A 10,366-nucleotide genomic window follows, 5' to 3' on the forward strand; every position below is an offset into this window, starting at 1 on the left:
CATTCCAAATATAATAACTTCCGTTCACCAGTTGAAAAACAATGGCGACGGCGAAATCAGCCAACTCGAGGCTTATAACGGCGGTCCACAAACCAATGGGTGACTCCTGTAGACACATTTTGTATCTTGTGGACGTATTTTTCTGGCTGGATTTCTTTTCTTCTATTTTATATCCATTTATTTCCTTTTTAAAAAACTTGTACAGTGTTGTAAATTACCGTTTCGTTACAATCACTTGTGCGTCCCGTCTTTGTGCATACATTTTGTACATAGAAATGTTACAATTCTAATGCTGCTGTGATGTCCACATCAAATAAGCCTAAACTAAACAGGGGAAACATTTAAAGTAATGGATAAACAGAATGATTAGCTTCACCAACTTCACCAAAAGGACCTTACCATTGACATTCAACAAAATGGACCAAAGAAGTCAACTTAGCGCCAGCGCGTAGGCATAATCAACCCTTCTTGTGAACGCGATATCTCAGGAACGCCTGGATGGAACTTCTTTAAATTTGGCACAAATGTCCACTTAGACTCAGGGATGAACTGATACAAATGCTCAAAGGTCACTGTGACCATTACAAAACACTTTAAGGCCCATAACTCAAGCATTCACATACTAATTAGGCAAATTTCAAACAAATGTCTAATAGGATAAAACTATGACATTCTGGATAGACATGGATGTAAACATACAACCGCGGAGCTGTAATTCTAGTTTGTGGTGGCACTGAAAATCTACTTTAAACGTGGGGCCACGTCTGACCCAACCCCCCCCCCCCACACACACACACACACAAAAAAGGTGGGGAGCCACTGCTCTGGTCATGTTTACCGAATTTTACAAGTGAGTTCAAACGCGCCGTACTCATTCAATCTAGATCGCAAAGGGAAGTTTCGGAGGGTGGCACAGCACCCGGAGGCGACAGGCATGGTGCCAGCTGTATCGGGGCTGCTGGTAATGGATGTCCTCCACAGCACATCGTAGCGGACTACTCTCCCACCAAACAATGGGAAATCCCCAAGAACTCCCCCCGAGGCCGCTGCTGTCATTGAGAGAGGGCTTACACGATACAATACGTCCAATCGCAGCCGGATCTCTCCTCCCACAGCCATGGCCCCGCCGATGTAAACAGCACAACGCAGAGAAAACAAAGTTTGCATTGTTGCTACCCTGACGGTAAGGCTGCGTCATCAAATATTCATGGCTGTCTGCATTAGCTCGCGGAGTTCTAATTGAGTTCTGTATATTCAGACGTGATTAACTCGGTCTAATTCCTCAAAGGAGGGAGCCAATTAGATAGCACTTGCATGAATAGGGTTTCACATCTTACCACGTCTCCAGACTTGCCAAGACAATTATATGTGTGTGTGTGTGTGTGTGTGTCTAATTCCGTTGTACAGTGGGTGTGAGCCCACTGAACTCAAGCAGGTCATTATTTCTTATTACTGATCCGCGCTACAGGAAGTGCGGCTGTCTTATCTGTTACAAGCGAGTAAATGAAAAGCACGAGTGTTTGTTGTTAGAGTACGCTGTTTGGACAAAAGAAGGAGGGAGTGATTCCAAACACCGGGTCCCTCTAAACCTCTCATGTTTTTTGTCTAAGCGCACACACACAACCCCCCCATCCCTCCCTCCTCCACCCAGGAGAAAGCAGGAGAAAAATATATCTGTGACCCAGTGCTGACCCACCACAATGTCACTCCAACTCATGGCATGAGAGAACTACTGCCGGGGTTCTTTGTCAGTTTCTCTCTGTAACCAGAGCAGGAGACATTGCCCAAAGTCCAGAGGGGTCACATTCTGCTGCGGAGCTGAATTTAAGGCGGAGAGGCAGACGGGTTGGCTGTGTATTTGAATCTCATTTGACGCGTGCCGTCTTTGTGACTTTGCGGAAACTCATTTTCGGAACCGGAAGAAGGTGAAACCTGCACAGCGGCCGCCAGTGAAAAATAATCCTCAGGCTTTAGGCTGCTCATAAAGCCTCCAGGCAGCTGTAACAACAGAAAAATGACAAATCAGGATGGGCGGCTCCGACAGGATGGAGTCCCATTCCTGCACGCGCCGGACATCCTTAACCTGGTGTGAGTTTATCACACAGACGAGACATGGCCGCGCTGAGCTGAGCGGGGGCGGACCTGCACTTGAAGGCAGCAGGGCCGCTCCAGGTCAGAGGCACCTCGCCGCACTCGTCCCCGACTGACTGGCGTGCACACAGATGAGTGTCACAAATGCTGTCATGCGGCCGACGATTTTCAAAAAACCATTAGGGGAATCGCTTTTTCCGTCGCGTGACATGATCGCTCACACCCAACGCGTAAACACACACACACACACACCTCAGTCGACTGCGTCCAGGCAGCAGATGTGGGCGATTCACATGACTCGCTCGTAAACGACAGGGTTCCGTAAAGGAGTCGGGTCATGTTAAGACATCTTCATGTGCTCACACCGCGCTGCTGACACGCCACACAGACAGATGAGCAGGACGCAAGCGAGAGACTGTCACTGGAAAGCAATCGCTGATATGTAAAGTTTAAATTTAAACTGAATGTGAAGGGCTGGGGGGGTGGGATCATGTGGGGGGGGTCTCTGGGGAGTTGGACCGCAGGGAGGCCAAACGGCAGGAGGTGGCTCACTTGTTGACCTACGCAGGATGTGGGAGAGATGCTCGACCGACCAGGTGATAGAAACACACTGAGACTTCTCCACCTCCACGGCCCGAGCAGACCACAGTTCAGAGGAGGGAGGTGCTCCCGCGATCCCTTCGCAAATGTGTGGAGACTTAATAACTGAGCTCCTGACCTCCCTTGACCAATGCAGATTTCTGCAGGCCATGACCTCTGTGATTTTGGCTCAAGAATGTGGAAAACAAGTTGGGTTTTTCGTTCTCTTTGACCTCGACCACAATCATTTTTTACGTTTTTTCAACTGACTTTATGTATCTCACAAAATCAATCCTAATTACTGCAAGTGTACTATGTTTATCTATGACTTTCACAAATATCACTGTGACAGAAATTCGTGGTTGGGACCTGAGTCCGCAATTAGTATTCACACAGCGGCATCCGTGTCTGTAAACACTGACATGCGGGCAGTCTTGCCAAATAGTCTTATTAAATATGCATGAGTCAGCTGTGAGTGAGGTAACTCTGCTGCTTCCTGGTGAAAGCACTTTCCAATGGTACTGTAGGAGACCCACACTCATGTACTGTCAACTGCAGACCCTTGCATTCATAGTGTGGTATGCATGGGCTGAGTATGTGAATGAATCGAGTGTGTTTCAGGCACATTAAGGAAGGTTAGGTGGGCTCTTCTTGATGGTCAGCAAGCAGCTTTAAAAGGTTATTGTTGAGACTACAGAGCAGTCATTTCTTTGTCACCGTGTTTAAAGGAGCATTTTGGGAAATACAGCCAGCAGCCGGTTAGCTTAGCTTAGCATAAAGTATGGAAAATGGAAGAATCAGCTAGCCTGTCCAAAGGTAGCAACATTTATTGAACTGAAGCTCGTTTTTTCACACATTATTATTTTTTAATTATTATTATTTTTAAGTTTTGAAAACGACCATTTGTGGTTTTACTAAGGGGGTTCCAGAGTCCAGGAAGTCCCTGCACCCAGGACCTGATACCCAGTATCAGCCAGTATCCTGCTTCCTCTTAGCTGACTTCCATGTTGACTGCCAAAATTGACCAGTGAAAAGGTAAACAAAGCTTTACGGTCTGCGTGCCGTCAATCGTTTGGTCTGATGTTGCAGGGAGTCGGACCCACTAACAGCCATTAAGAATAGCTGTGGAAAGAGCCAATCTCCTTGCTGACGGTCTCATTCACTTCCAGCATGTAGGTCATATAGAGGCATCAGTATTACACCCAGACGGTTTCATAACCAGTTAAAACTCCCTGTATTAACTTAAAGCGATAAAAGGGAGGGAGGCTGCTTGTCGAGGTCCATTAAGTCAGCGGACACCTTCCCTCAGGAAGTAGGAGGGTCAGTGTTTTGACTCATAGTTCACGACCTAGTCAGTGCGTCTTCTTCACTGCAGAGGAAAGCAAAGGCAGCAGCAGCAGCGCTCGGGCCTTTCTTTCGAACAAAATGTTGTTAGACATCGCACGAGCTACCGTCAGCAGGGTGCAGTTAATTCACACAGCATGGTCTGGCACTGACCGGCGCATTCTGTGACGGTCTGGACGCGCACACTGATTCAGATCATCTGTAAATCTGGCGGCGCTCTGAGGGTTTCGCCGTGCCAGCTCATAAATCGCGTGCAGTCTCGCTGAAGTCCGGCCTGCCTCCTGTCAGCCCCGACTAGGCCGGGTGGAAAATAAAAAAAGAACGCATAGGTGTAAAAACAATCGTGTTGGGGCTGTCCGGAGATGGTGAACAGCTTCAGTTTAGCAACATGCCGCAGATTTCCAACTGTTTACCGTTTTCTTTTTTTACGGGCACACATGGAAAGTGTTTCTTTGTTTTACCTGGAACTGTGCACACACCACCGACTGAACCATTTGTAGCGTTTGAATTGGGGATGGATCCTTGGCCCCTTGCAAGTATTGATTCACATTATGAAGTTGAACAGGTTTCATACAATACTCGAGACTGCAGCAACATTTAAATATCATGAATGAGAATCTGTTAATCGTCCATCTGCAAGCAAAAGTGCCAAACGTTTGTGTGGTTCCAGCTGCTAAATGTGAGGATTTGCTGCTTGTCTTACAGCACATTATAGGAAACTGAATACAATTTGAATAATCTCTTCAGACTAATTGATTTATTGAGAAAATGATCTGCCGATGAATCCAAACGTTGTAGTCCTAATTCTTATAGCGGGGTCTGTGTTTAAAATAACTTAAGTATCAAATGGTTGTTTTTCTGTAATGTTTGTCACTAGCCGTCTTTAAACTTTAGATGTTGTCATTTAATCCAATAAACTGACTTTATTATAGAAATTAGTGAATTTATCCCGCTCTTAAATAAAGGAGTGCGAGTGGTTTGACTCTGTCTCCCTCGCTCTGTTTGCCCTCACACCCTTCATGCCAACAGACAGCTGTGTCAAACGTTGTTTGGGAGCCCGTTGCTAAACAGCAGGAAGCCGGGCCGGACCGCGCGGGGCAACAGCAGATCATGATATCACTTTTTAGCGAAAAGCTAACGGCTCACAAGGAGCAGAAAAGGGGGCCACAATTGACTCAAACGCACTTCCACTCGCCCCTTCGGTTCAGCAAGAGGGCTGCCTGACCTAAATTCACTTCACCTCATCTGCCTAGACATTTGTTTAGCCTTCTGGGCAAACACTTAGAGAAATGTATGAGGGAGAGAGAGGAGGGATGGGAGAAAAAAAAAGAAGAATACATATGCTTGAATACATCACATTTAGTCAGGGGGGGGAAGCAAAAAAGCAACAACAAAAAAAACCCGGACATCTGCAGACATATACAGCCCTCTAGTGGCAAAGTGCAGAGAACCTGGATGTGTGAGAGACGGGGCATGAAGTGATTTACGCCGATTATCCTGGAACCATCTGTGGAGGTTGAGCCCAAAACACAGACCCCGTGTACGCTTTCTGTTTTGACATCAGCTTGTGTAACAGGCCCTGCTAAATGTCACCTCACACCAAATAAAAGGAGGCAGGAGCAAATAAAAGAAACAACAACAACAACGCAGGCTGAGCAGAACGAATGAATTGAGGTCATAGAATCTCACCGTCGGAGAGAGAAAGAGGGAAATTTTTTTTTGTCTTTTGAGCACTGTACTCATTACAATGGCCCGGAGGAACTGTGTGCCGTGAAATCATATGCTCTAGTTAAGCTAAACAAGGGCAAGGTATTCCCACGTGAAGGGCAGATGAGAATAAGTAAGTGGGAATGCAGACAGATGAGGAAGAGTTGAGGATGGTTTAGTGCTACTTGGCCCCAGCATCTTACTCACATTCTCAGGTTGCAAATATATTCTCCCTCTCTCTCTCTCTCTCTCCCTCTCCCTACCTCTCTGTCTCCGCGTGCGTGCGTGAGGCAAACCTCAAGGGCTGGGTGCAGCGAGCTCATTAAAGGCTTCATTCCACTTCCAGGATCGAGCAGGATTGCAATGTGGACATTGTTTATACACAAATGTTGCCCTGGGAATAATGTTTATTTCTATTACCGTCTTGGAGGGGGAGAGAGAGAAAAATAAGAGACAAATAAGAATGCTGAGCTTGTCTGCACACATTGCTTTTCATGAAATAATGCCTGAAGTGCTTTGAAGAAGCGGCCATTTTTATTTATTTATTTCCAAAACCACCTTTTTCCACAGCCTCCATGTCAGACATCAGCCGCTCTCATCTGTTGCCCTCTCACCCTCCGCCGACACACGGCGGGCGCCGTGAGGAGCGAACGTCAGTCGCCGCACGGATGTTTTTTTTGCATTGTAGTTTTCTTTGAACCTCCCCCTGCTTTGCTCATTAGCGTGCGGACTACAAATGTCACCGCACGTGCTCCGCAGTCGGACAGGGGAGAGGGAGTTCACCTCGGCCGAGCGGTTTGCAGAAGTGTCATTTTAAACCCAGCGGTGCGTCCCAGAGGCAGCCGATGACGCGGCGCAGTGTTGCTACACACCCCGAGCTTTGTTTGGAAACACTGAGGCAGCTCGCTACTACAGTGTGAGCCAATTGGAGCAGCTGAACCGTGCACTCTTTAGCCCAGCCAAGCGTAGAGAAAGAGAGAGAGGGGGGGGGGGGGGGGGGAGACAGGGCAGAGAGAGAGAGAGTCAGAGATCCAGGAAATGCCTGAGCGAGAGGCAGGGGGCCCGTCAGCCCTCACACTGCCACATCAGGCCGCACATTGATCACCCTCGCATGATATATCCACCCCTAGTAATTGCATTGCTGTTTAGAGAGGCGGTCGTTATTTATGAAATATTGAAATAACAAATGGCGTCTCCCGGCAGATATTAAGAAGAGAGATGCCACAGATAAGTCAGAGGCGGGCGGCCGCCACGTCCCCCCCGCGGGCCGCTTGCCCAGTCGCCTTGGCTGCAGAAAACCTGCAGTCATCACAAAGTGGAAATATTTACTGCTCGCACTCTTGCATATGGGAGGATGAAGTGCCGGTGAGGGCGGCTGAAAAATGACTGCGTGTTTGTGTTTGGACGGGAGCGCTAATCAGATTCCGTCAGCTTCAGAGGCATTCGAGGACAGCCGAGCTAAAGGGCCTGTGTGTGGATTTATTCGTCGCGCAGGGCGCGAATGGGAGCCGAGCCACCTGGAGCGCAACACCGGCAACGGAAAAGCTTAAAAAAAGAAACACAGAAACTGGGGGAAAAAATATGCAGAGAAACTTAAAAAAAAATGTTCAAGCTGGTTTAAAATCCGTTAGCAGACAAGTGCTAATTGTAAACAAGAGCTCAAAGGGTATTTGGAAATGACTCATCAGACTCACTAAACTCATCATCAGGTTTGTTGTGTAATCATGGGTGTGTGTGTGTGTGTGTGTGTTTTCTGTGTACAGAACACCCTGGAGAGCTGCACCATCTGCAGTAAGCCCATCATGGAGCGCATTCTGCGGGCCACGGGGAAAGCCTACCACCCCCACTGCTTCACCTGCGTGGTGTGCCACCGCAGCCTGGACGGCATCCCCTTCACCGTGGACGCTTCCAACCACATCCACTGCATCGAGGACTTTCACAAGTATGTAGTCGGGGATTTCATCAGGTCAAGAATCAATACTTTTGTATCAAATTACTTTATGTAATCGCCACTCAGCTCTTCAAGGGCCAGCGTGTAGCATTTCTACTGGCAGAAATGGGATGTATTATTAATAACTATGTTTTAATTAGTGTGTAATCAACTGAAAATAAAAATCATTAAGGTGATTCTAATACCTTAGAATGAGCCCTTCATATCTACAAAGGGAGCTGGGCCTCCACAGAGTCCGCCATCTTTTTTACCAAGCTGAACACATCCTCTCATCTAACTACCAGTAAGACAGAAAACCAGCATACTGTTTGTTCAACATTCATTTAAAGCTGCACAAATGGATATTTTCATTACTCGGTGTAATGTGAAAGGGGTCACCTGTAGTAGCATTATCACGTGATTCAGCATTCTCAACTCTACTGAATATGTTAGCGTCTTTAAGCTCGTTTCGGTCGTAAAGCAAAACAACGAGCAGCTTAACTGTTTTGATTCACTCTCATGGCTGTTTTCAGGAAACAAGCTCCGATAAACTCGCATAGAAACGTGCAGCCAGATGAATGCTAATGTCGTTCCATGTCTGTGGGATGTGTAAATAGGTAACTTGTTTGCTAACACTTCTATAATCGCATCCATAACAACTCTACGAGGTGATATGTCATCATTGCAAAAGGAGAATCATCCCTTTTAAAGGGTTTTTCCTGTTCCGTTGTGAGGGTCCTGGGACAAAGGACAGATTGTAAAGCCCTCTGAGGAAAAGTTGTCATTTTGGGCTATACAAAATAAATTGAATTGAATTGTTTTTACAGCTTGTTCTACTACCGCCAAGTGGCTAAAAATCAACTAATGCTGCTTCAAAATATTCAGCTACAATATTCAGTATATTTAAGCCGAATCAATCTGAGATCTGAGTACTTCCTTTATATTGCGGGCAATGTCACAAGCCCAATGGCCTTATGACACGCGTCTGCAGACATGAATTTAATAGTATGTTCCTGTCATTGTGTCACACTCCACCGATTGCATAACCGCCACCTTTCCAGAAATGTTCCTCTGCTCAGTGACCAGAAGGGAAACAGAAGTAAACAGCCGGCTCTCGGTGTGAGCGCACAGCTTTTTGCTCTGTGGAGTCGCTGCACCGGGCCGTTGTTTAATCCCACATGACAAGTGTGACCTGAACAGCCCTTTGTGTCGAGGAACAGTCGCCCTCGGGGCCGGAGCGTTCTCTCTGGCTAATACTGTACGGGCCGTGGTTCCCCCAAAGCCACACGAACTCCCTCACTTCCTGATTCCCAGGCACTCGGTCAGCATCAGAAATAGAAGTGTCCACCGGCCCTCAGTCGCCCGACGGGACCTGAAATCTCGTGCGTGCTTTTCATATCCTCAATGATCCTATTGTTGGACAGACCTCTTCCTGCTCAAGGCATTTCCAGAGTTGCTGAAAGTGTCACTGTGAGAGTCAGTTCTGGTATCTGAAGCCCTACTATGTTTAGCTTTTCCTCAAATACCATAATAATATATTTATATGAAATATTTCAGAGAAGGGAAAATTTTGCTTTTAGTGCCACCTCGACGGCCGAGTGAATGAATAATTCAAACAAAGGAAATAATGCACAAGCTGTGCCTTTTAACTTTAATTCACTGTGTCATTATGTGAAGGCACTATTTGTCTTCATGATCTATCCTGTTTACTCCTGTGTGAAGAGCTGAACCAGTTTGAAGGTTTGGTTCCCAAATGTGGCTACAAGGGGTCAATTAGCAGCGGAGCAAAGCAGAACAAATATTTATTCAGATTTTGATCTATTTTTCTAAATAATTCCTGGAGAATTTCACTTTTTTAGACTTCTGATTATTGAAATATAATTAAGAGAATAGCAAGTACTCTTAGGGGTCATAAGCCAGAATTGTTAGGAAATGCTGGTGTAGTCTATTGACAGATTCTTTTGGGAAAATATTTGGAAAGTTGATTCATTATTTAAGTCATTGATCAAGCGAAATGAAGCCCCTCCTCTTATTTACGGCTCCTAATTATAAGGATTTGCTGTTTTTCCTTGTTTGGTTATTGTTGTAAGTTTAACATCTTTGAGTTGTGTACCGTTTGTCAAGACATTTGAACACATCGGTTTAGGCTTTGGTGTGATTATTTGACCATTTTCCGACATTTTATAAACCAAACGATAAACCATTTAATCAAGAACGTATCGGGCTGATTAAAGGTGTGGGGTGCAGCCCCACTTGTGTGTATACTGTCTCAAAAAGTGAGTCAGTGCAACATTATTACAAATGACATTTGTTTCAAATTGTGTCGCATCGTCACAACATCTGCTGCTGTTCAGAGCTGATTTATGTCATATGATTCTATTCCGCAGGAAGTTCGCTCCGCGCTGCTGTGTGTGCTCTGAGCCTATAATGCCGGCGCCGGGCCAGGAGGAGACCGTCCGCATCGTGGCCCTGGACCGCGACTTCCACGTGCATTGTTACCGCTGTGAGGTATGCTCTCTATGTGTTTATCTGCTCAGGTATGTGAGCTCTATAATTAGCGCTGCTGGTTGTGCACCGTGTTGCCCAGCTCCAGGGGACTACGGCAGGAAGGCACATCGTACATACCCGTCCCCCATCACCCCCTTACAGCGAGACCCAATCATCCCTCTCTTACCTGCCTGGAAACAGCTCTCCATCTCCCCTCTGCAAAGTTCA

General features: G+C 46.5%; 1 protein-coding gene across 1 annotated transcript in view; it reads left to right on the top strand.

Moving 5' to 3' along the window:
- Window positions 1-10,366, top strand: part of lpp (LIM domain containing preferred translocation partner in lipoma) — a 136,288-nt gene that overhangs the window by 124,445 nt on the left and 1,477 nt on the right. The window contains 2 exon segments of the mRNA XM_076079139.1: window positions 7,485-7,663; window positions 10,039-10,159. Coding sequence (XP_075935254.1) covers window positions 7,485-7,663; window positions 10,039-10,159 — 300 coding nt within the window.

Source organism: Anarhichas minor, unplaced genomic scaffold, assembly GCF_050575085.1.
Source record: "Anarhichas minor isolate MPS153535 unplaced genomic scaffold, ASM5057508v1 ptg000071l, whole genome shotgun sequence".
Taxonomy (NCBI): domain Eukaryota; kingdom Metazoa; phylum Chordata; class Actinopteri; order Perciformes; family Anarhichadidae; genus Anarhichas; species Anarhichas minor.